Source organism: Elephantulus edwardii, unplaced genomic scaffold, assembly GCF_000299155.1.
Source record: "Elephantulus edwardii isolate Elephantulus edwardi_28Jun2011 unplaced genomic scaffold, EleEdw1.0 scaffold00258, whole genome shotgun sequence".
Lineage (NCBI taxonomy): Eukaryota > Metazoa > Chordata > Mammalia > Macroscelidea > Macroscelididae > Elephantulus > Elephantulus edwardii.
The window spans coordinates 2,684,292-2,711,637 of NW_006400008.1; the positions used below are offsets into that span (position 1 = coordinate 2,684,292).

The 27,346-nt window shown below is 38.7% G+C and overlaps 1 protein-coding gene across 1 annotated transcript in view; it reads right to left on the reverse strand.

Moving 5' to 3' along the window:
* The window catches only part of LOC102845799 (probable lysosomal cobalamin transporter-like), a 167,070-nt gene that overhangs the window by 93,974 nt on the left and 45,750 nt on the right, over positions 1-27,346 (reverse strand). Inside the window, exons 4-5 of the mRNA XM_006899478.1 lie at positions 19,034-19,131; positions 18,609-18,676 (exon numbers count right to left, since the gene is read on the reverse strand). Coding sequence (XP_006899540.1) covers positions 18,609-18,676; positions 19,034-19,131 — 166 coding nt within the window. The remainder of the gene's footprint in view (positions 1-18,608; positions 18,677-19,033; positions 19,132-27,346) is intronic.

Consider the following 27,346-nt stretch of genomic DNA (forward strand, 5'->3'; position numbering starts at 1 on the left):
ATGGACTGCTAAGGAAACAAACAGATTCATCCTGAAGAGGCTTAAACTAGGCTGCTCCTTGGAGGCAAGGATTCTGAGGCTTCGTCTGACATACTTTGGACATACTGTAAGGAGGGACCAGTCCTTGGAGAGGGACATCATGCTTGAGAGGGTGGAGGGACAGTGCAGGAAGGGAAGACCCTCTATGAGGTGGACTGACTCAATGACTGGGGTAATCGGGATGGGTGTGTCGGAGGCAGTGCAATTGGCACAGGATAGGGCAGGGTTTAGGTCTGTTGTACATAGAGTCACTATGAGTTGTTAGCAACTCAATGGCACATAATAACACCATAACATTACTATAGGTCTGTCCATTTCTCTCTTAAGTTTTGTCAGTGTTTGCTTCTTTTTCTTAGATCTATGCAGTAAGGTTCATATAAGAGGATAATTGCTATCTGTTCTTGATATATAATGATAAAAGGATCAATTTAAGTTATTTAGCTTTTTTAAAAAAATTATTCATTCATTGTTGCACATTTTCCTCTCTCCCTCTCTTCCCGTTCCCCCAGTCCACTTTGCAATGTACTCTTGTCCCAGATTGTTGTTAATTCATATAATGTAAAATCACATATTCCTTTCAGACAGTTCTTCCCCTCATCTGTCCCAACACAATGTTCATTATCCACTCTTTCTTATTCATCCTTCAACCCTCCTTTATCAGTCCTATTTTATAACAACAGTATTATGCAGGATTTGTCCTTCTGTGACTAAGCATAATGTCTTCCAGGCTCACCCATGTTGTATAATGTGTTACAAGTTCATTGTTTTTGAATGCTGAATAGTTTTTATATCTTTTCCTTATAGATGGGCACTTCAATTGCTTCCATCTCTTTGCAACTGTGAATAACACAACAATTAATCTGGGGTACAAACATCTATTTGAGTCTTGTCTTATAACAGCTCTTTCCTTAAAGTCTATTTTGTGTCATACTATTATCATATTAACATCAGCACTCTTTGGGTTTCCATTTCTCTGAGTTTTAAATTATTCTTACACAGAGATCATATAACTGTATCACATTTTATTATCTATTTGTGGAGTTTATCTTTCAATTCTTTGACTTTGCTCTGTAGATAGGTGAGAATATGCAAATGGGGAGTATTAGCCTATCCACAAAGGACTGGCAATCTACCATTTCACAAGGGGACTGGCTAATCTCACCAGTAAATTGAGCAGTTCTAACTATATTTTCTGGTGCTATTGAATGTGAAGCAAGAGAATTTAGGACAGCCTTCCCACCCCACCTACACCTATGGCAGCAAAAATTATGGTAGCAACATCTATAGCCAAATTGGAAACAGTGTGAGATAGGACCTGGGGGGGATGGGGGCGCAAAATTGGCAGGACTGAGATCTTTGACAACTAGGGGTTGCAAGTCAATACTGACAGGACTGAGAACATGGCAACACTGGTCTGAAGTGGTGAGGCTCAAGGCTGAGGCCTGCACGCAAATTTCTGGAACTGTCTCGATTGTATTCTGTTATTAATCTGGATTATAATGTTTTAACTTCCTCAATATGGTCCTGTGTGGTCTGTGAGCTATTGTATTGGATGTGAACCCAGCAAAGCAATAAGATTGGTACTGAGATGAGTAGAAAGTGGAAAGAAGTGTGGAGGCCATGTCTAACCTCATGAAAATTGGTTTTGTGTTATTGATGCTGCTGCTGAGGACATTTCTCTTTGTCGAGTTGGTAAGGGTCAGACGTGGCCATCTCCATGTGACATTTGCTCCTTTTATACCATTCTACTAAGTTATGCCTTTGATTGGAGAGTTCAATCCATTTGCAGTTAAAGTAATTGCCAATAAAAGGAGGACTGCATCCAGTTTGTTATGTTTCCTTGGTGTCTTATATTTGTGCCTTATTTCCTTGAGCATTGCCATTTTTGCCATGTTTAGTTGATCTTTTGGGGGGCTAAATTATCTTTATTCCATTTTCATTACCTTTTGTGCCTATTTTTTCTTTACAACTTTGTGTGTTTGTGTGTGTATGCTTACTTTTTGACTCTCATCCTAACTTTGCTGCACCCTAAATTGCATAGTTCCTGAGGAGTTACAGAGCTAACCCAAAGGCTGCACCTCTCGAGTTATCTGAATCCACCAGCAGCTTCATGGGACAAAGACAGGTAATGTATAGCCTTGGAAAAACACAGTTATGAATTGGTTTTTTACTAAACAGCAACCTAGTTTTTTAAGTTTGAACCGACAATAATTTAACTTCAAGAAAAACTGTTTCATACTACTCCTTCCTCTCCCTTCATACTGCTCAAGTCAAATCATATCACATATTAATATGTATTATTAATATTAATATATTATTATATAGAACATATAGTTATTATACTTTGATCTTACATCTCCTGTCAGCTATAAAAATTATAGTTAGAAACCAAAAATACAGTAAAAATTCCTTTTTTGCATTATTTCTCTCTTCAGGTTTTGCAGTCAAGGCTTTACCATTCAAAATGGCTTCCTGAGGCAATGACTGACTTTGTCATGTAGATGGGCTAGTACATGCACATAAGGCGTATGAACCTATCCACAAGGGGCTGGCTAGACTCCTTAGTCCACACGGGGATTATCTAGTCTTGCCATTAAATTGAGTGGACCCAGTGGCAGAAGCGGAGAACCACACTACCAGCAAAGAAGAAGCAAAAGAATGCAAGACATCCTTAGAGGCCTGAGATTCTTGCATCAGTCAGACCATGGCCTATCAGAGCTGCAGTCATAGTAGCCACAGTGGAGGACTAAAGATCTAACATGAGACAGAGTGAATTTTGGGACTGCTACTTCCCCATGGAACTAAAGTTAAGAGCCTTTTGCCCAAGTTTATTGTAAAACTGGAAGTGGAAGGGGGAGAGGCTTAATTGGCAGGAGTGTGAGCTTGTAAGACTGCCCAAAACCCATGCTGAGGCTGAACACTGAGACAGCAGCTGTCTTAACTGAGTCATTATATTCTGCTACTAATCTGAATTATAGCCTGTTGACTTCCCAGTTGCTGAGTCCCTAGCAACTAGACGGCACATAACAACAACAAGCAACAATATGGTTCTGTATGGTCTATGAGCTATCACAAGTGATTCTGAATTCAGTAGAGCAGTTAAGACTGGTGCTGGGATGGGTAGAAAGTGCTGTGGGAGTATGAGGAACATGTCAGACCTCATGGAAATTTTTTGTGTGTTACCGATTTTATTTACAGGGACGATTTTCTTTTGTGAAATTGGTACAGGTCAGATACAGTCATGCCCAAGCAGCTCTTGTTCTTTGTACAGTTGATGTCAGAAGCTGGATTCACTGTGATGGCTCCAGATTCATGAAGTGTGGGATTTTAAAAGAGTAAGAAGTTATGGGCTTGGGAGGTCCAGTTAAAATGGCTACTTTTGGAGCTACTAAAATGGAAAGAAAACGTAAGCTGTTTTTGTCCTGAGACAAAGAGTAGAAACCTGAGGCCATATTCATATAAATGAGATAAGGGAGTCAAATGAAGTTGAAATTGGGAATTTTGTTGAAAAGATGATGTGTTAAAATGTTGCTGATTTAATTTTGTAAACACTGTCATTTCTATTCCTTACATATGGTAATGTTAGGATATGTTGTAAAAATGAATAATGTTAAGATAAATTGTAAGAATAATTAAGATTTTATTGATTTAAGTTTATAAGACATTGATGTTTCTTCTATGTAGTAAAGTTAAGATGTAGTTATTGTTGTTGTTATGTGCAGCTGAGTTGCTTGAGACTCAGAGACCCTATGTACAATACCCCTAAACCCTGCTCTGTCCTATGCCAACATTATTGTCTCTGATATACCTACCCTCACCACCCCAGTGACTGAATCAATCCGTCTCATTGAGGGTCTTCCTTTTTTGCACTGCTCCTCCACCCTCCAAAGCATAAAGTCCCTCTCCAGGGGCTGGTCCCTCCTTGCAATATGTCCAAGTATGTTGGATGAAGCTTCAGAATTCTTGCCTCCAAGGAACAGCCTGGTTTCACCCTCTCTAGGACAACCTATTTGTTCACCTAGCAGTACATGGTATATTCAATACTCTTCTCCAGCACTACAGCTCAAAGTCATCAATTTTCCTTCTATTATCCCTAATCACTGTCCAGCTCTGTGATGCATAGCAAGTAATTGCAAATACTATGGCCAGGATCAGGTGTACCTTAGTCTCCAGATTGGCATCACTGCTCTTCAGTACTCTGAAGAGGTCCCTGACAGTTGACTTTCCCAATGCAATTCACGTTTTAATTTCCTGGTTGCTGATACCAAGAGTGTTGATTGTGGAGTCAAACAAACTAAAGCTGTTAACAATCTCAATCTCTTCACCATCTATCAGGATGCTGCCAACTGGCCCAGTGGTGAGAATCCTTGTTTTCTTGATGTTCAGCTTCAATCCATACTTAAGGCTGCAGTTCTTGACCTTCTGAAACAAGTGCTTCAGGTTCTCCTCAGTTTCAGCAAGCAGGGTTATTATGTCATGTGCATAACACAGGTTGTTGATGAGTTTTTCTCCAATACAGATGTCACATTTCTCCTCATAGGTGAGGAGAATCTCCTGGATATGTGTTCTGTATATAGATTGAAAAGGTATGGAGATAGGACACATCCCTGGTATACACCCTTCCTGATTATGAACTATGCAGTGTTTCCCTGCTCTGTTCTGACAACTGCCTCCTGGTCCAACTATAGGTTGCACATAAGCACATGCATTAGCATGATCAAGTGTTCTGGGATTCCCATTCTTCTCAGAGTCAGCCACACTTTGTTGTGACCCACACAGGCAAATGCCTTTGCACAGTCAATGAAACACAGACATTCCTCTGGTACCCTCTGCTTTCAGCCAAGATCCATCTAACATTTTGCTTTAACTCTAGTACCACAGCTTCTTCTATACCCTGCCCACACTTCTGGCAGTTCTCTGTTAATGTGCTGTTCTAGTCGTTTCTGAATAATTTTCAGCTGAATTTTGCTTGCCTGTTATACTAACAATACTGTTCAATAATTTCTGTTGGGTCACCTTTCTTTGGAATGGGAACAAATATAGATCTCTACCAGTCAGTTGACCAGGTGGCTGTCCTCTAGATTTCTTGGCACAACTTGGTAAGTGCATCCAGGCAATGTCTGCTTGTTTAAATATGTCAATTTCTATACCATCAATTCCTAGGGTGTTTTTTACCAATTCTTTCAGAGTAGCTTGAACTTCTTCCAACATCTTTACAGGTTCTTGCTCATATGTTGTTTCATTAAATTCTTCTGTGTCCACCAATTCCTTTTGGTTAAATGACTTTGTATACTCTTTCCTTCTTCTTTCAATACTTCAGATACTATAGATTTATAAAGCGTGTAATTCCCCACCTTCAGCTTATTAGCAATTAGATATACTAAAAGATAAAAATCTGCCCTAAAGAATGCTTGTCAAAAATAAAATTCAGGAGAGGGTATGCGGCTTACCTTGGGGGAAGGATTTAAGCCCCACTGAGTACTCTGAGATTTTCATTTTACTAGATTTACAGACCCTACTTGGACTTTTGATTGAAGAGATGTACATTTGGAAGAAAGATAAAAAGAAATAAACAAAAAAAGAAGAAAAAAAGAAAAACTTTGACTTTTTAAAACTGCAAAAGTTTGACTTCTGAATGAGACAGAGTAAGGCTGCTACTCATCAGAGCCCCCTTCCAGGACTTTAACTCAAAGAGACTGGGGAGTCTGCTCACTTGTCATTACCACTTGGATCCACTGCAATGGAATTAGGAGATATGCATCAATGAAAAGGGACAGGCTGAGCATGGACATGTTCCATCATTGCTGTTGGTACAGCAAACAAAGATGTATAAATAAGCACAGAAGGGTTGTTGGCTTGAGGAGCAGGGAATCATAAGGACCCCTGATTTGCTGACTTGTGGAAACTAAGACTGAGTGAAGGGACCAGTAAGTTCAGAGTACAAAAAGAAGTGTGGGCTCCTGAGTTTGCAGCTGGTGCCCATTTGGACCTAGCCATTGATGACTGGAGATGAGCTGACCAGAATCCAAGAAGATGAAGATGTTCCAAGATGTGAGCCTGTCTTGATTGTTGCAAGGTGATGGCTTATTCTTGACTGGACCTTAATAATGGATGCAAATGCTAAACATTCTAATTGGAACAAGAGATTCTTCAGCGAAAGGAGCATACTTGTTTCTTCGGCCACTGGTTTGATAGGGATGGGAAAATCAGAAAATGGCTATCTAAAATGGGGAGAATAACACATGAGAATTGAAGTTGCGGCTTATGTGCTTTCACAAATATAATTTTTGTGTATTCTAAGGGGAAAGTGAATTCTTCAAATATGAAAGTTAATAGCTAAAAAACCAGGTAGTGATCTGTGGTTTACTGTTCAAAATGGCTTCCGTAGCCACTGATGGACTTTGTCATGTGGATAGGCAGGAATATGTAAATAGGATTAACCCATCTACAAAGGGTCTTACCATTATATTAAGTGGATTCAGCAGCAAAATTGAATAACCTCACCATCAGCAAAGAAGAAGCAAGAGAGGGCATCATGTCCCCTGAAGTAAAAAATTTTTGCGTCAGTCAAACCAGGGCCAGCAGGAGCAGCAGTCACCAAACAGCCACAGTGGAGAACCAGAGACCTGATATGAGACACAATGGACCTAGGAACAGCTATCCCCATGGAAGAGAACTAAGAGCCCAAGTTATTTGAGGGACTGGAAGAAACGGAGGGGGTGAGGAGCCATAACTGGCAGGACTGAGAACTTGGTAAAACACTGATCTAAAGCTGTGTTAAGGCTGAAGAAGGCTGAGGTGCCTGTGAGTCCATAGAAGCATCAGTCTTAACTAAATGATTGTATTACATTCTGCTACTACCCTGAATTATAGCCTTTTGACTTCACTTATATGGTTCTGTGTGGTCTGTGAACTATTGCAACAGATTTTAAACCTCATTGAGCAGCAAAATTGGTGTTGGGATAAGTAGAAAGAGGTATGAGTTATGGGAGATATCTCTGACGTCTTGGGAATTTATTCTGTGTTACTGATGTTCTTGATGGAGATAGTTCCCCTTTGTGGAGTTAGTACAGGTTATATATGGCTATCCCCAAGCAATCCTTGTTCTTTTTACAGATGTTTTAAGTCTGTTTAATCTTTTTACATAGATATGCTTTTTCTCTCTAATTCTTATACTTCATTTCAATGGTCTTACCAAGTGCTTTCTTTTTCCCCCTAGCTAATATTTACTATTTTAAACATCTCAGATGAATTTATAATTAAATTTTTCAGTTTCAGTACTTGTTTTTCTATCTCTTTGTAAATACGTACATTTGCCACTATTTCCTTTGTAGTTTGCTGTAGTTTTTTTTTTCAGTTAATCAAATATATTTATAAAATCTGCTTTATAATCCAAATCTGGTATGTCCAGTATTTAATAGTCCTCATAGAAATTCATAGAAAAATTTCATGAAACATGTGACCAAGAGACAATGGTGATTAAGGAGGAAGTACAACCTGCTCTGAAGGAACTGGCAAAGAACAAGACCCCAGGAATTGATGCTACAACAAGTGATATATTTCCACAAACAGATAGAGCTCATGCTCACCAGGCTGTGCAAAAAAAATCTGGGGCGGTATCAGCTCAAAGCAAACAACAACATGGGAGCGTGTATGTCCCTGGCGGGTGATCTCTCAGAGAAGCCATGGTGGAGAGTGCCTGAAAACTTTCTGCAGCCACTGGAATTTTGCATGGACGAGGAAACGGAAGAGCAAATCTTTGGTGAATGTTCCTTACCCATACGCCAGCCTCTTCCAGGATTCCAACTTCCCTTAATTTCCTAATCTAGCTTTACACAGCCTCTCTACTCAAAACCTTCCCCTTAGAGGAGCTGATTAATGGATGCCTTTCTTCTCTCACTTCCTACAGGCACAGGCTCTTCAGACACACTCCTTCGCCGAATTGAGGAGCACAGCGGCACCCTTATCCATCTAGAACCGTGGTTCATGGCCTCGGGTCAAACTCGTGTGATAATAGTAGGACCAATCCCAGCGAGGAGATGGCTGCTGAAAATGATCCGATGTTTAGAAAGCTTAGATTTTTAAATTAGGGCCCAAGGTTTGGATATGCTGTTGCATGTCCAGAGCCACCCACTGACTGAAGACAACCTGTATTCATTTCCTGTCCGACTGTCTCTTTCCCCAGAAATGGCATTGGCTGCCGAAACAGGGGATCTCTCCTACCTTGGACTTATCTAACCACCACCATGCTGTTTCATATAAATCTCTTCAATGTAATAAAATGTTCTATCCTGTAAAATCTGTCAATAAAACAAGTTAGTTAACATGGAAAAAAATCTGGGGCATGATGGCCACGCCCAATGACTGGAAGAGACCCATACTGATTCTCATTCCAAAAAAATGTGATTCAACCGAGTGTGGAAATTATCAAACAATATCACTAATACGACATGCAAGCAAAATCCTGCTGCTGAAGATTACTCAGAAATGATTGAAGAATAAACTGACAGAAGTATAAGCTGGGTTTAGAAGAGGCTGTGGCACTACAGTAATAAACTGACAGAAGTATAAGCTGGGTTTAGAAGAGGCTGTGGCACTACAGGAATAAAATGACAGAAATATAAGCTGGGTTTAGAAGTGGCTGTGGCACTAGAGACATCACAGTCAATGTCAGATGGCTATTGGCTGAAAGGAAAGAGAACCAAAAGAATGTCTCTCTGTATTTCACTGACTATGAAAAGGTAGTTGTGGATCAATACAAACTGTGGCTAACCATGTGAAGAATGGAAATCCCAGAACACCTAAATGTGCTCATGTAAACCTAAACTTGGCCCAGGAAGCAGCTGTCAGAACTGAGCAAGGGAACACTGTACAGTTCAAACTCAGAAAAGGAGTGTGTCAGAGATGTGTTCTGTCTCCACATCTTTTCAATCTATATGCGGAACAGATCTTACTGGAGGCTGGACTTTATGAGGAGGAATGTGGTATCAGGATTGGAGGAAGGCTCATCAAAAAAAGAACCTAAGCCATAGAGATGACACAATCTTGCTTCCCAAAACTGAGGAGGACCTAGAAGGTCAAGGACTTCAGTCTCTAATACAGACTGAAGCTCAATATCAAGAAAACAAAGTTTCTCATCACTAGGCCAATTGGCAGCATCATGATAGATGGAGAAGAGACTGACTGAGATTGTTAACAGTTCCAGCTAGCTCAAGTCTACAATCAATACGCTTGGCACCAGTAGTCAGGAAATCAAAAGACAAATTGCACTGGTTAAGCCTGCTGTCAGGGACCTCTCCGGAGTACTGAAGAGCAAGTGTCAACCTGAAGACTAAGGTGCGCCTGATTTAGGCTATGGTCTTCACAATTACTTACTATGCATCAGAAAAATGGACAACGGATAAGGATGACAGAAGAATTATTTATGTCTTTCAGTTGTGGTGCTGAAGAAGAGTATTGAACATACTATGGACTGGAAAGAGAATGAACAGATTTATCCTGGAGAAGGTGAAATCCAGTAGCTCCCTGGAGGCAAGGATCTTAAAGTTTCGTGTTACAACCTTTGGGCATGTTGCCAGGAAAGACCAGTCCTTGGAGAAGGACATCATGCTTGGAAAGGATAACAAAAGTGAAAACAGTGAGAGTGGCTTAGGAAAGGGCTGGTTCAGAGCTGTTGTACACAGGGCCATTATGAGTTGCATGCAAGTTGATGTCACATAACAACAACAGTCCTCAAGAATGTTTTCTGTCAATTTATTTTTGTTCTTTTGAATGGCTCATCATTCGCAGCATGTTTTGTAAAATCTTTTTCTGAAAATGAAACATTTTAATTATATAATATAGTCCTAGAACCGAGGTTTTCCCAATTTCTCAAGATATGTTAAATTTCTATTTCTCTTTCAAAAGCTAGAGTAGTCCATTAGCTGAGTGGCTTTTCCAAACTCTTTTTTCCCCCAGAAATAAACAGAAGGAAGAAGCACTAGGGGAAGTAGAATGAGATTTTCAGCAGTATTACTATGGTATTGTTATACGTCATCAAGTTGGAACCAACTCATAGCTGGCCCTCCAATCAGTTTTCAGAGGCTGTAAACCGTACCAGAGGATACTGCCCATTTCTCTCCTATGAAGCAGCTAGTGGTATTATAACCACTTGTCTTTGGGTTGGCAGCACAACTCCTCATCTACTAGTCCACCCACACTACGGTAATTTATAATAAGTTTTATATTAAGCCACCACAACCCCTTGAAGGAAAGGCTTATTGCCTCACGTCTTTCTGGACAATGGGCCTGCTCAGGGCATGTGTGAGTGTCTCCCAATTATATACACTTTTGAGCTTTTAATGCTCAAGCTCTTTTAAAAAAATATTATTCACTAAACTTTTTACTTTAGTGTATCAGCCCATCTTTTTTTTTTTTTTTTAAGTGCTCAATTCATGTTACAATCTCTCAGACTATGCTAGAAGTTCAACCTTACCAAGCAATCTCCATGATGAGGAGAGGAGTATTTTGCTTTATTTCTTTGGATTCCACGACATGAATGGACACTTAGAACCAGAGAACAAGCTCCCAAGCTGGAAACATGGCTGCTATTTCAAACTTGTAGTCATCCAAGGAGGGTGGCATGGTTCTCCAGATAGTATTAAATTCAAGCCTTTCTTCTGTTCTGATAAGTTTTTGTCTGTGGCCCTAACCTGTCTGTCATAATTCTGACAAGGCTGTCAGCAAGTCAGCCTTTACTAGCTACAGATTATTGGACAATGACTAAAGATGACAGAAGAACCTTTGAGCTATAGTGCTGGAGAACAGTCTTGAACATATCATGGACTGCCAAGAAAAGAATTAAATCTGTTTTGGAGAGGGTGAAATCAAGTTGCTCTTTGTAGACTAGGATTTTGAAACTCCATCTCACATACTTTTGGCACGTGGCCAGAACAAACTAGTCCTTGAAAAAGAACATCATGCTTACAAGTGTGGAGGGAAAGCGCAGGAGAGGAAGACCACAGATAAGATGGATAGCTACAATAACTGGGTTGATGAGGTTAAGTTCGTTGGAGTCAGTGAGACTGGCTCAGAATAGGGGAGGCTTCAAAGCGGTTGTACAAATGATCACTATAAGATGCAGGTGACTCAATGGCACATCACAACAACAACTACAAATATGATCATTGGCTTATTTCTCAGAAGTAAATAACCAGGCTTTTCTTATTAGAAATCTGCTCAATATCACAAAATATAGGCTTCAACTGAGAGATGAGAGCTATGTATGAGGTTAAAAAATGGCCAAGAATCTAACCATGTCTGAGCCACCACAACTGCCTTGACAGGGATACTGCAATATTCTGCTTGTTGTTTTTTATTAGGTGCTGTTGAGTACAACTCATAACGACCCTATGAACAAAAGATCTGAATCTTATCAATCCTGAGCTCCCCTCACCATCTCTGATATTAAGCCCACTGCTAAATTTCCTATGTAAATGCATTTTTATGAAGGTCTTCCTCTTTTTTGCTGATACTCTATCCTTTCGAACATGATATCCATTTCCAAGAAATAGTCTCTCCTAACAACAAGTCCAGAGTTTGAGAGATGACGTTTTGTCATCTTTGCCTCCAAGAAGCACTCTGGCTGCACCTTTTCCAAAATGTACCTATTCATTCTTTTGGAAGTCCATAGGATATTCAGTACTCTTTTCTAACACAACTTAAGGGCATCAATTCTTCTTCTGTCATTCTTATTAGTTGTCCAGCTCTGAGATGTATAGCGAGTGAAAGAAAGGACTGAGTAAGTGCCTGAATCAGGCACACATTAGTCTCCAAAACAAACATCAACACTCTTGGAACCAGCAGTCAGGAATTAAAGTGGCCATATATATAACTTTGGGCAGGTCCACTGTCAGGGACTTCTCCAAAATACTAAACAGCAATATTCCAAGTACTTTTTAAAAGGTTTTGTTCCACCACTGTGGTTCCAGTTAGCACTGAAATATTTTACATCTCTTCTGAGATTTTTTTCCTTGTACCATGTTTAATTTAAAAGTGTGTTAATTTCTAAATATTTTAGAATTTTATATTTATCTTTGATATTAATTTCTAGTCTAATTCCACTTCAGCATACACAGGCTTTGTACAACTTCTTTCCTTTTAAATTTGTTAAGGTGTGTTTTATGGTCCAGGATGTGATCTACCCTGGGACATGTCCCATGTGGGCCTAGAAGAGCACGTATCATTGAGTGATGTATTTCATAAATGTCAGCCAGACCTAGTTGATTGATAGTGTTATTCTGTTTAACTATGCTTACTCATTTTTTTGCCTGCAGAATCCATCAATTACTATTAAAAGGATATTGAAAGGAACAACTATAAAAGATTTGTCTTTGTCCTTGCTGTTCTACTAGGTTTTTGTTTTGTTTAACATATTTTAGCACTCTTCTATTAGGGATATACACATTCAAGATTTGTTTTCATCAAAAGTGACTATTTTATAATTGTAAAACTCTTCTTCATACCCGACAATTTTCCTTAAGCTAACGTATCGGAAGGTATCTAGTTTCTTCGTGATTAGTATGGTAATCTGTTAATGTTGTTACATACCATAGAGTCAGAACTGACCCATAGCTGACCCTCCAGTGGGTTTTCAGAGGCAGTTAATTGCAAAGGCAGAGATTGCCTATCCTTCTGCTGCTGGCCTTGAACCATGTGCTTTTCCTTTGAGAGTATAGGACAGCTTCTTGCCATTAGACACCAGGGCTCAATACTATCTATTATTAGTATTAACTTTTAATCTGTGTCTCTACATTTAAAGTGGATTTCTTAGAGACAAAATGTAGCTAGGTCTTATTTTTTAATCTACTCTAGAAGTCTCTAAAGGCTGTAGTCATTTATCTTCTTCAATAAGTGCTTTAAGTTCTCTTCACTTTCTGCAGGCAAATTTGTTTATTTCCTTTTTTAAGTTAATTCTAAAATAACCAGGAACTTTGCACTTCCCTTTTAATTTACTTCTTCCAAATAACTATGATCTAGAAAACGAGTTAAAGATTATTAGAACTGTGAAAAAACAAAATTTAAATAAGAACTGAAGGTAGTTTCCTTAACAAAAAGACCAGTATATTATAGAATATACTTCAGAAATCTTTTGCCTGTTCCTAACAATTTAGCAGCTACAAAGGTTTGTGGCTTTACTGATGGCTCTCAGTATTCTTCTAGATCAGGGGAAACAGTGGATAGGTAAGTATGTGCTGCATGTTTGTAAATAAAATTTTATTGGAATACAGCCAAATCTTTTGTTTATGTACTACCTATGCTTAGTTTAGGGAACTCTGGTGGCCTAGTAGCAAGAAGTTGTGCTGCAATCCCAAGAGCATGCGGTTCGAGCAGCTGCTCCACCAGAGAAAGATGGTTAATCTCCTCTTTTGCAATTAACTGCCTCTGAAAACCCACTGGGAAGGTCAGCTGTAGGTCAGCTGTAACTCTATCGTACACAACACTAACAACATGATCAGTTTAGGGGACTTGATGGCCTAGTCGTGAGAAACTGCAATGCAATCACAAAGGCATGTGGTTCTTTGAGCCGCTTTTCTGGAGAAGGCTGGAGGATAGGAAATCTCCTCTGTGGTTTACTGCCTTTGAAAATCTGCTGGAGGGTCAACTATGCTCTGGTGACATAGTGATAAGAAGTTGTGTTGCAATGCCCAAGATGGGTAATCCCCTCTCACATGATTTACTGCCTCTGAAAACCCACTGGAGGGTCAGCAGTGGGTTGGTTCCTACTCAACAGCATACAATAGCAAGATTACTTTGAAGTCATGGATTTCTCTAAATTACTGAGGAACATTAAGGTCAGTTTGAACACTAATATGTGCCTGATTCAGGGGACGATCTTTTCAGTCACTTGCTATGCATCTGAAAACTGGACAATGAATAAGATTGACAGAAGAAAAATTGATGCCTTCAAGATGTTGTTTCAGAGAAGAGCACTGAACATTCCATGGGCTGACAAAAGAAACAGTTATGTCATGAAGAAGGTAGAATCAGAGTGCTCCAAAGAGGCAAAGAGGAAAAAGCTTCATCTCATACTTTAGACATGTTCGAAGAGGCTAATTCTAGGGAAGGACATCATGCTTGGAAAAGTGGAGTCTTGACAAAAGAGAGGAAGATCCTCAACTAGGTGGATTGACAAAGTGACTGCTGCACTGCGCTCCAGTCTGACAGAAATGATGAGGACACGATAGGACAGGGTCAGATCTGTTTTTCATCAGGTCCCTATGAGTCCTACTTGACTTGATGGCACCTAACAAAAACGGCTGATTACTTTAGAAGTACAAAGAGTTGGTACAGAGGCTATTTAACTTCCACATCTAAATATATATTGTCTGTTCTTCCAACAAAACTTCTGTTAATCTTTTTCTAGATGTTGTTGTTGTTGTTATGTGTGTTGAGTCGCTTGTGACTCATAATGATCTGTTGTGACTCAACAGCCCTGAAATCTGCTCGACCCTGTGTCAACTTTACTATTTCAGACACATCTATTCTCATAACCTCAGTCACAGAATCAATAGATCTCATCGATGGTCTCCCTCTCTTTCTCCATCCCTCTACCATTCCAAGAATGATGTCCCTCTCCAAGGACCAGTCTCTCCTGGCAACATGCCCAAAGTGTGTCAGACTAAGCTTCAGAATCCTTGCCTCCAAGGAGCAGTCTGGCTTCATCCTCTCTCGGATGAACCAGTTTGTTCTCCTGGCAGACCATGGGTATGTATATTCAACACTCTTTTCTAGCACCATAGCTCAAAGGCATCAATTGTCTCTCTATTAACCCTAGTCATTGTCCAGCTTTCTGATGCATAGCAAGCAATTGCAAAGCCTATGGCTGGGATCAGACACACCTTAGTCTCCAGATTGACGTTGTCACTCTTCAGTAGAGGTCCCTGACAGTTGACTTTTCCAATGCAATTCATCTCTTGATTGGCCGCCGGTACCAAGAGTGTTGATTGTGGAACCAAGGACACTAAAGCTGTTAACAATCTCAAACTCTTCACAATCTATCATAATGCTGCTAATCAGCCCAGTTGTGAGAATCTTTTTTTTTTTCTTTTTTATGTTGAGCTTCTATCCATATTAAAGGCTGCAGTCCTTGAACTTCTGCAGCAAGTGCTTCAGGTCTTTCTCAGTTTCAGAAAGCAGGGTTGTGTCATCTGTTTAATGCAGGTTCTTGATGAATCTTCCTCCACTCTTCATGCCTCATTTTTCCACATAGAGTCCAGCTTCCTGGATGATCTGTTCTGCATACAGATTGAAAAGGTATGGAGAGAGGACACATTCCTGGTGTATACTCTGCCTGATTATGACCCATGCAGTGTTTCCTTGCTCTGTTGTGACAACTGTCTCCTAGTCCAAGTACAGGTTTCACATAAGCATGATCAAGTGTTCTGGGATCCCATTCTCAGAGTCAGCCACAGTTTGTTGTGATTCACACAATCAAATGCCTTTGCATAGTCAATGAAACACAAATAGACATTCCTCTGGTACTCTCTGCTTTCAGCCAGGATACATCTTATTAACATATTAAAAACCCTCCATATTAATAAACACAGATTTGGTTTTCATTTAAAAGACAGCAGCTAAAATTGAGTAATAAGAACTCAAAAATATCCTTTTAATGTCTATTTTTTCTGACTCTCGGTACTCTCTGCTTTCAGCCAGGATACATCTTATTAACATATTAAAAACCCTCCATATTAATAAACACAGATTTGGTTTTCATTTAAAAGACAGCAGCTAAAATTGAGTAATAAGAACTCAAAAATATCCTTTTAATGTCTATTTTTTCTGACTCTCATGATAGACAAAGGAATTAGAAATATGCCTTCACTATTTAAAATACATATTTTAAGAACTCCTGAAACAAAATGTTATTGAACAATTTTCTATCACAAATCTCATTCAGTGAACAAAATGTTTTATTTATTAAAACTTTTCAGACAGATATGAATAACTTGAACATTTATTAGTATTTAATATACTTTAAAAAGGAGAAGAATGAAACTTATTTGAATAAAAAGATTTTTAAAATGTATCTATGAACAAACTTAAAATTATATTACTACAAAAATGTAAGTAAGAACAAAGGGAAAATATCATAGACAAAGTTCACTTCAGAAATTTAAAGACTGACAGGTGAATTCTAAAAAGATACCTGAGGCAAGGATATTCATCAAAGTATTTTTTATAATAACTAAGAAACTGACATAAGTCCAAATATTCATCAAAGGATAATAAACTGAAATAAACTGGATCCTAAAAAGGGAAAATAAGGCAGGCAAAACTGGCAAATCTACACATACCATCCTGAAGAGAAGCCCACATATATACACAGTAATCGTCCAACAATTAGGTAAAATAGAATGTATTTATTTAAAACTAAAGCATAAAAGTGTACAAATTAGATAACTGAGATGAGAAGGCACTGGGTACACATTTTATCATATGCAAAATAACATACAGAATATAAAAAATGTTAATATTGCACTGGAGCACAGAGAAGCCAAAGCACAAGGAAGAATTCAAGATACTAAAGAGATGAACAGAAGATTTCAAAAGGCAGCGTGGGATGAAGAACTAAAATATTACAATGAAATGTGCAAGGAGCTGGAGTCAGAAAACCTAAAGGGTCAAACTAGCTCAGCATTTCTTAAGCACAATGAACTGAAGAACAAATTCAAACCTCGAGTTGCTATAATCAAAGATGCTTTAGGCAGAATATTAAACAATCCAGGAGGTATCAAAAGAAGATGGAAAGAATATACTGAGTCACTGTATCGAAAGGAATTGGAAGACACAGAAGAATTTCATGAAACAACACATGAGCAAGAGCCTATGGTGATGAAGGAAGAAGTTCAAGCTGTTTTGAAGGAAATAGCAAAAAATAAGGCCCCAGGAATAGGTGGTATACCAACTGACATATTTCAGCTAACAGATGCTGCCCTGGACGTGCTCACCAAGTTGTGCCAAGAAATCTGGACAACAACCACTTGGCCAACTGACTGGAAGAGATCTCTATTTGTTCCCATTCCAAAGAAAGGTGACCCAACAGAGTGTGGAAACTATATAGCAATATAGTCGATTTGACATGCAAGCAAGATTCTGCTGAAGATTATCCAAAAACGACTGGAATAGCACATCAGCAGGGAACTGCTAGAAGTCCAGGCTGGGTTTAGAAGGGGTTGTGTTACTAGGGATATTGTTACTAATATTAGATGGATCTTGGCTGAAGCAGGGAGTACCAGAGGAATGTCTTATCTATGCTTCATTGATTATGCAAAGGCATTTGACTCTGGACCATAACAAACTGTGGCTGACTCTGAGAAGAATGGAATCCCAGAACACTTTATCGTGCTAATGTGAAACTTATACCTGAACCAAGAGGCAGTCATCAGAACAGAGCAAGGAAACACTGCATGGTTCAAAACTGGGAAGGGCGTACACCAGGGATGTGTCCTGTCTCCATACCATTTCAACCTGTATGCAAAACAGATCATCTGGGAGGCTGGGCTCTATGAAGAGAAATGCGGCATCACGATTGGTGGAAGATCTATCAACAATCTGTGCTATGCAGATGATACAACCCTGTTTGCTGAAACTGAGGAAGACCTGAATCGCTTTCTGCAGAGGGTCAAGGACTGTAGCCTCCAATACGGATTGAGGCTCAATGTCAAGAAGACAGAGATTCTCACCACTGGGCCAACTGGCAGCATCAGGATGGACGGTGAAGAGATTGAGATTGTTCACAGCTTTAGTCTGCTTGGCTCCACAATCAACACTCTTGGCACCAGCAGTCAGGAAATTAAAAGACGTACTAAGATGGGAAAGTCTGCTGTTAGGGACCTTTCTAAAGAACTGAAGAGAAATGGTGTGTCTCTGGAGACTAAGATGCCTATGGTACAGGCCATGGTCTTTGCAATCACTTGTTATGCATCAGAGAGCTGGACAATGACCAGGGAGGATAGAAGGAGAATTGATGCTTCTGAGCTTTGGTGTTGGAGAAGAATGTTGAGGGTACCATGGACTGCTAAAAAAACAGATTCATCCTGGAGAGGGTTAAACCAGGCTGCTCTTTGGAGGAAAGGATTCTGAGGCTTCATCTGACATACTTTGGTCATGTTGTAAGGAGAGACAGGTCCTTGGAGAGGCACATCATGCTTGGGAGGGTGGAGGGCAGGCGCAGCAGGGGAAGGCCCTCTGGGAGGTGGATTGATTCGGTGACTGGAGCAATCAGGACGAGTGTGTCGGAGACAATGAGATTGGCACAGGACATGGCAGAGTTTAGAGCTGTTGTACAAAGGGTCGCTAGGAGTTGCAAGCGACTTGACAGCACATAACAACAACAACATTGCTTAGTGGTAGTATTTTAAGATATTTGGAGGTTTATTTGTTTTATAATGTTTGGGGTGGTTATTTTTTTAAATATATTTTATTTTTTATTTCTTGGATTTTTTTAAATGAACCCAAACTCCCTCTGCTATTTTTTATTTTTTCAATGCTATTTCAATTTTCCAGAAAATAAATTAAAGACTTACCCAACTATAAGAAGAAGTGCACAAATGAGAGCAAATCCCACAGTGTACTTGAGAGCCGTTTTAATTTGCTAGATGTCAAGAGGAATAAAATTTACCATTTAGTAAGACTTCAACAATATAAAATATACTTGCTATTGTATAACAGTATTTAAAACTAAAATATGCATTTATATTCAACAGACCCAATAAGAAAAAATAATTTTAGCATCTCACTTATAATTTTTATATTTACTATTTATATTTGGAACACTGCACTAAGTAAGATAGTGGCAAAAATAACTTACTACTGATTTTGAGTAAAAGTTTTACAACATTATGTAACACTGATTTAATCAATTTAATTTAAAATAGCATCGTATCATTCTTCAAAAACATATTTAACTTTTCTTTCCTAAATAAATATCTCTAAAATTAAAAAAACTTACAGTGCATTTATTAGTATCATCATCATCTTTTTCTTCGTAATAGAAGTAGACAAAGGGAATCCAGAAGAACACACAGAACAATATAACAGAATACAGAGCTGTGGAAATAAACAACTCAGTCTTACTAAATATATACGTACTTAATCTATACATATATGCATGTTGTTGTTGTTGTTGCTGTTGTTATATGCCACCAAATTGCACACAGACATCTAAAACCAAACCAATGCCACAGAGGTATCCCAAACCAAAACTACACTACAGGAAAGAGCAGATATGCCCCTTAGGGTTTCCAAAGGTGCAAATCTTTACAGAAAGACAGCATCATTTCTTTCATGGAGTTCAAACAACCAAATTTCCAGTTAGCAGAAGAGTGCTTTAACCACTGGACTACAAATGACTGTTTACATATATACACTTGTTTATTATTTACTTATATACACATTTACCAAAGTCATCCCATCAATAGACTTCAAATACCCATAACTTTACCCATATATGTAATACTTGATCAGCATATTCCCTCCCTTGCAATAACCAACAGCAATAACAAATCACAATGCTAATTAACCATGTACAATTTTTAGTGATAATATAATTCTACTAGTATCATGGCAGCTAATATCTGAGCTTGTACATATACTGGACATGTAGTTGTTGTAAGGTGCTGTCCAATCGAGTAGGACTCATAGTGACACTAGGAACAACATGTCGGAACCCTGTCCTATATCCTGTGCCATCCTCATCATATCTGACACAGCTTAACCCATTGCTGCAGTTTCTGTGTCAGTCCATTTCACTGATGGTCCTCCTCTCTTTCATTGATCCTCTCCCTTTCCAAAGAAGAATTTTGGTTCCTCTCCAAAGAATAGCTATTCTAGCAATATGCCCAATGTATGAAAAACAAAATTTTGTCATCTTTGCCTCCAAGGAACATTCTGTCAGTAAATATCCTATCCAAGACATATCTGTTCTTTTAGTAGTCTGTAGGATATTAAGTACTCTTCTCTAATACCACAACTCAAAGGCATTAATTCTTTTTCTGTCATCCTTATTCATCACCCAGCTTTCAGATGTACAGGAAGTTACAGAAAAGACCATAACCTGAATCAGTCACATTTTACTCCTCAAACTGACATTATTGCTCCTCAGTAATTTGGAGAAGTCCCTAAGAGCACTTTCCCAATACAGTAAGTCTCCTGATACTCTGACTGCTGGTAACAAGAGTGTGGATATAAACAAGGTGAAATTGTTGACATCAATCTTTTTTCCATCTATCATGCTTATTGGTCCACTGGTGAGGATTTCTGTCTTCTTGATGTTGAAATGCAATTCATATTGAAGGGTGTAGTCTTTGATCTTATGCATCAAGTAGTTCAAATCATCCTCACTTTCAGCAAGCAAGGTTGTTGTGCTATCTGCTTAATACAAGTTGATGAGTCTTCCTCTGATCCTTCCTCTTCATAGAGCCTATCTTCTTGAATGATTAGCTCAGCATACAGATTTAATAGGTATGGAGAAAAGCTACAACCCTGATGCACACATTTCTTGATTTTAAAGCAAGATTTAAACCCTTGCTCTCTCTGTTCAGACAACAGCTTGGTTCAGGTCCAGGTTTCTTGTGATTATAACTAAGATTCCAGGATTCTCATTCTTCTCAGTTGTAAACCATAACAATTTATTATGATTCATACAGTCAAACATCTCTGAATAATAATTAAAACACAAACCAATATTCTTCGGTATTCTCTGCCTTCAGACAGGATCCATCTGATAATTGCAATGACAACCCTCATGCCACAGCCTCTTATAAACCCAGTTTAAGCTCCTAGGATTTCTTTCTCAATGTACTATTTTAGCCACTTTTGGATTATCTTCAGAAATATTTTGATTACATGATATATATATATATATATGTGTGTGTGTGTGTGTATATATATATATATATGTGTATATATATATATATATATATAATATTGTATTAATGATATTGTTTTATAATTTCCACATTCTGTGGGATCACCTTTCACAAATGGATCTCACTCAGTTGCTCAGCCAAGTAGCTGTCCTCCAAATTTCCTGACATGAACTGGTAAGCACATCCAGAGCTGTATCTGTTAGGTGAAACATGTCAACTGGCATCCCACTGATTCCTAGGGACTTATTTTTTTAACAATGCCTACACTGCAGCTTGAACTTCTTCTTTTGCTACCATTGGCTCTTGGTCATATTATACTTTCAGAAATTTTCAGTGTCAGACATAATGAATTTCCTGTGTACTATCTCACTTAATTGTACAAAGTTACTTTAATTTTATATTTGTTCCAACTTAAAATCAAATATAGTTGGCATTTGCCAATTACTCTGCTAAAGTAAAGAAAAAGCCATAATTTATACTGTTATTTTTATAATGTTCTCATTTTAAAGAAAATGTAGTATTGTAAAATTGATCCTATACAAGTCAAAGAAGAGAAACAATTAGAAGAACAAAAAAGAAAACAAATAGATTCAAACTTAATTATACTTTCTCTTCACTTACTATCCCGTTATCTGACACTTAGGACATTAATAACGCTGGAATGCCAAGGTGCAAGGCAAAAATAATACGGGCTTAGGTAGAGGATCTCTTCCAGTCAGTTGGCCAAGTGGCTGTCATCCAGGTTTCTTGGCACAACTTAATGAGCACATCTAGGACAGTATCTGTTGAAATATGTCAACTGGTATGCCATCAACTCCTGAAGCCTTGTTTTTTGCCAATTCTTTCAGAGCACTTTGAGCTTCCTCCTTCATCACCACAGACTCTTGCTCATACATTGTTTTATGAAATTCTTCTGTGTTAGCCAATTCCTTCTGGCACAGTGACTCTGTATATTCCTTCCATCTTCTTTTAATGTTTCATGGATCATTTAACATTCTGTCCAAATCATCCTTAAGTATTGCCACTCGTGGCTTGAACTTGTTTTTCAATTCCTTCAGCTTAAGAAATACTGAGTGAGTTTGGCCTGTCTCCATGCCTTTTCAATCCGTATGCAAAACAGATCACCTGGGATGCTGGGCTGTACGAGGAAGGATGTGGCATTAAGACTGGAGGAAGATTCATCACCAACCTGCATTATGCAGATAACACAACTCTGCCTGATAAAAACTGAGGAGGACCTGAAGCGCCTGATGCAATCAAGGACTGCAGCCTTCAATATGGATTGAGGTTCAACATCAAGAAAACAAAGATTCTCAACACTCGGCCAACTGGCAGAATCATTATGAATGGTGAAGAGATTGAGATTATGAACAGTTTTAGTTTGCTTGATTCCACAATCAACTCTCTTGGTACCAGCAGCCAGGAAATCAAGAGACTAACTGTATTGGGAAAGTCAGCTATCAGGGACCCAACCAGAGTACTGAAGAGCAATGACGTCAGGCTGGAGACTAAGCTATGCCTGATCTAGCCATAGTCTTTGCAATTGTGTGCTATGCGTCAGAGAGCTGGACAGTGACTAGGGATGACAGAAAGAGAATTGATTCCTTCAAGCTGTGGTGCTGGAGAAGAATATTGAATATACCATGGACTGCCAGGAGAAGAAACAAGTTCGTCTTGGAGAGGGTGAAACTGGGCTGCTCCTTGGAGGTAAGGATTCTGAAGCTTCATGTGACATACTTTGGACATGCTGCAAGGAGGGACCAGTCCTTGGAGAGGGATATCATGTTTGGCAGAGTGGAGGGACAGCACAGGAGAGGAAGACCCTTAATGAAATGGATAGAGTCAATGATTAAAGTAATGAGAGTAGATGTGCTGAAGACAGTGAGGTTAGCACAGATAGAGTAGGGTTTAGGGCTCTTGTACATAGATAGGGTCACTATGAGTCGTAGCGATTCAATATCACATAACAACAACAACAAGGTAGAGGATCAGTACAAGAGAAGACCACCTTGGATGAGATGGATTGAAACAAGGGCTGTGGCAATGGGATCAGATGTGTCAGAGACAATGACACTGGCTTTGGATAGGGCAAGGTTCAGATCCATGGTTCACAGGGTCATATGAGTTACAGCTGACTTGATGGTACATAACAACAAAAGCAAGAACAAGAAGAGTTCTAGTGGGCTAGTGGTAGGAACTTCTGTGGCTAACTCAAAAGCAGAAGGTTTAAATTCACCACGGGAGAAGGATGGGAATTCTCCTCCTGTATGATTTACTGTCTCAGCTATGAATAAGTTCCAATTAAAGGTAAACAATGACAAAGATGGCTAATGGCGTGTGTCAATTTAGTTGGAGCATAAGTCTCGGTGACTTGGCAGTTATATAATGATGTAATAAAGAAGTTGTCCAAATAGAGTAAGCATGGTTTAAAACAAAGAAAGGTGTTTCGTTTATTATTCAAAATGGCTTCCCTAACCCCCCCCAACTGCCTTTGCTATGTGGATAGGTGGGAAAATGTGAAAAAGGCATGTTAGCCTATCCAGAAGGGGACTGGCTAGTCTCATCACTAAATTGAGTAGATCCAGTGGCAGAATTGGGGATTCCCACCACCAGCAAGGAAGCAGCAAGATAATACAGCACATCCTTTTGGACAAGAGATTCTTGCACCAACCAGGGCCTATGCGAGTAGCAGCCACAGCAGGAGCAGTGGAGAATCAGATACACAAAATGAGATAGATCAGACTTGAGACTGCTACATCACCGAACGAGAGCTAAGAGCTTTTTGCCCAAGTTTGTTGGAAGACTGGAGGGAAGAACCACAAATGGAAGAACTAAGCTTTGTAACACTAGTCTACAGCTATGAGGGTCAAGGCTGAGGTGCCAGTGAGCACATTTCAGCAGCTGTCCTGACTAAGTGATTTTATTCTGCTATTAAATTATAGCCATTCGTCTTCCCTAATGTGCTGTTTCTGTATGGTCTGTAAGTTACTGCAAGGATTTTGGACCCAGTGAAGAAGTAAGAATGATGCTGGAATGAGTAGAAAGAGGTATGGGAGCATGGTGGACATGTCTGACCCTCAAGGAAATTAAGTTTTAGGTTTCGAATGTTGTTTACTTTGATGGGGACAATTCCACTTTCAGTTGTTGGTAAAGGTCAGATTTGTTCAACTCTACACAGCCCTTTCTCTTTTCACAGGGAGGTCAGGGATGCATCCTTTCACCATATCTGTTCAATCTGTATGCTAAGCAAATCATTCAAGAAGCTGGACTATGTAAAAAAGATCTGGTATCAGGACAGATAGAACCACTCATTAACAATCTGTGTTATGCAGGTGATACAATTTTACTTGCTCTACATGAAGAAGACATGAGCATGTGCTACAGAAGCTCAAAAACTACAACCTTCATTATAAATTATATCTCAGCATCAAGAAAACAGAAATGCAATGTGTTGCAGTGGGAAAAGCTACTGTCGAGGACTTACTCCACTTCACCAAAGACGACATTCAAATGGCAAAGAAACACCTGAAGGAATGTTTAAAATCCCTAGCGCTCAAAAGAGATGCATATAAAAAGAACCATGAGGTATCATCTCACCCCAGTAACAACAGCAAAGTTCAGCAGAGCAGGAAACAACAAAGGCTTGTAAGGTTGTGAATTGACTGGAACCTTTAATTCACTGCTGGTGGGAGTGTAAAATGGTACAATCACCATGGAAGGTGGTATAGCACATCTCAAAAAGCTGGAAATAGAACTACTATTTGACCCACCACTACTAAGAATATACCCTAAAGAAACCAGAGCTGCCACCCAAATAGATATATGCACACCCATGTTCACTGCTTTTCTTTCCACTAGAAAAGAGATGGAAGCAACTCAAGTGTCCATCAACAAATGAATGGATAGAAAACCTATTTTATGTTCACACAATGGAATACTACACAGTACTGAAAAACAAAAAGCTCAGAGAATATTACACAACATGGGTGACCCTGGAGGACATTATGCTGAGTAGAATATTTCGGTAACAAAAGCACAAATACTGCCTAACACCACTGTAATAAAACAGGTTTGAAATGAGGGTTGGCGGAAAACTAGGTGAAGAGGGGATAAATAATGAATACTGCACTGGAACAGATAAAGGAGAGAACTGTTTAAAAGGATTATATGATTAAGTGTTATTTGTATGAAAACAGTCCAGAATAAGAATTGCAAAGCAAAGTAGACTACAGAAAGGGTGGGAGGGAAAATGTTATGCAACAATGAATGATTTTTTTTTTTACATGAACTGGGTGGGGGTAGGGATGAAAATATGCAACAATGAATGAATGAAAATCCAATTTTTCTGTAAACTTTCGCTAAAATCACTATAACATTTATTTTTAAAAATTGCCTTCTCAAAGTAAAGAAGCAATGAAGTCAGTTTAAAGACTAATCTGCACCTACTAGTGGCACAAAATACACAGTATTTCGCACAATACAAATTCAACAGAGGACTTCTCCAAAGACTATACAAAGAACTCTTACAACTCAAAAAGAAGTATAGTGGAATAATACATATGAAATATGTCTACTTTGAAAAGTCTCTTGAGTGACAGAGTCTAAGGAATTTACTGGGGGTTGGTTAAATATGCACATTTAATGAAATAACCAGTCAAGACTATCAAAATTACACATACCCCAAAGTTACATTTTGCACAGTCTAGACAAGCTGGAACCGCATATACCATGACCATAGTACTTAAATACACAAAACCACTTGTCCTAGTAAGACAGACTATATTCCAAGAGTGCAGTTCCCAGGGGTGGTTAAAATCTGTCACACAAACAGCCTTCCTGCATGTGAGAGTGGAGCACAACTAGATCTGCTGTGTTAACTTTTCCCCCCAAAACGTGAGGAGAGATTGTCCATCTTTCTTCTATGGGGAGCCAGGTGGTTTGAACCAAGGACTCACAGGCCTTTGATTTACAGTGCAACTCTGTGGACTAGGCCACCAGAGTGCTTCTAAAATAAGTTCAAGGGCTGGCAAAGGTAGTTTATTACAAGACAAATTTAAAAAGCAGTTGGGAAACAAGGTAGCAGAGAAATTAGGATGCAGAACATCAAAGTTCTCATGTGCTGTTGGCAGAATAAGAATGTCCAAAAAAAGAAAAAGTTTCTCTGTATTACCACCTAATGCTGTTATGTGTCAGCAAATCAGAACCAACTCATAGGTGACTCACAAATCACACTAGAGGAGACTGTCCATTTTTCTCCTGCAGGCAGCTGGTACACTCAACTGTATTGTGTGCCTTTAGGTTGGAGGCACAACTTCTTAACCACTAGGCCACAACAAAATAGTATTCAGAGGAGACTAACATCCCCCAAGTAGCTCCTAACTAAAGACAGATAACAGCTCTAAATCTTGGTTTCTCTATCACCAGATTTCAAGACATTTTTCTATTCATCTTACTATTCTTCCAGTTTCTTTCAAAGAGATATCTTCCTTTGCTTTATAAAAATCAAACTATAAAAATACAATTGATATTTTTATGTGTTCAAATGTATTCTAATGCCAAGCAGAGATTATATACATATATCTATAAATAAAATAAAATTGTTGTTGCTACAACTGCCATGAAACTGAGAAATTGCTTCTCTTAAAATTGTGCTTCAAACTCAAAGCTATTTTCCAAGGGAAGTTATTCTTAGCTCCAACAGTTATGACACTCTGAAATTCTAGTATCATTATAAAGTATACTTTCACTTCTAAATGTTTTTGTTAAAATGGCTACTAGTAAACAAAAGCTTAGAGAGATTATTTGGTTTAATAAAATCACTAACATCAAAGGAAACATGTTAGCAAAAACATTTAAAACTTCATGGTCACTGAAACCGGCAAAAATAAACTCTATAAACTAAATTCTTTCTAAAAATAGCAAAAACAAGTCTACAAAAAGCTATCAACTCTTAAAGCAATTAATAAAACTATGATGAAGAACACATAATTCCTATAGTGTTTAAAGATATAAATACGGCAATTTCTGTTTCCCAAAACTACAGCTTCAAACTCAACAATGAAAACTGACTTGGATATAGTAAGTTTCTGAACAGTCTTAATTTATTTTGTTTTATTTGCTTTATTAGGTTTATAAATAACAACTTTTTAAAATTGTAGTATGAATTGGAAGATTACAAAGAAACTGACTTTTCATTCATCCATTTATAAATACAGATTTATCCTCCTTCCTCTACTCTTACATTCGCAAATGCATGTCCTATACCAGCTTATTAGTTGCTTTGCTCATGATGTTTTATGGTCCATTCTTTTTAAAGTTACCCTCCTTTCACCTATTTGAAGGCCCTGCACCCTACCCATCCATTCTCTTCTGGTTTTCCCTGCCTGTTCTCCCTG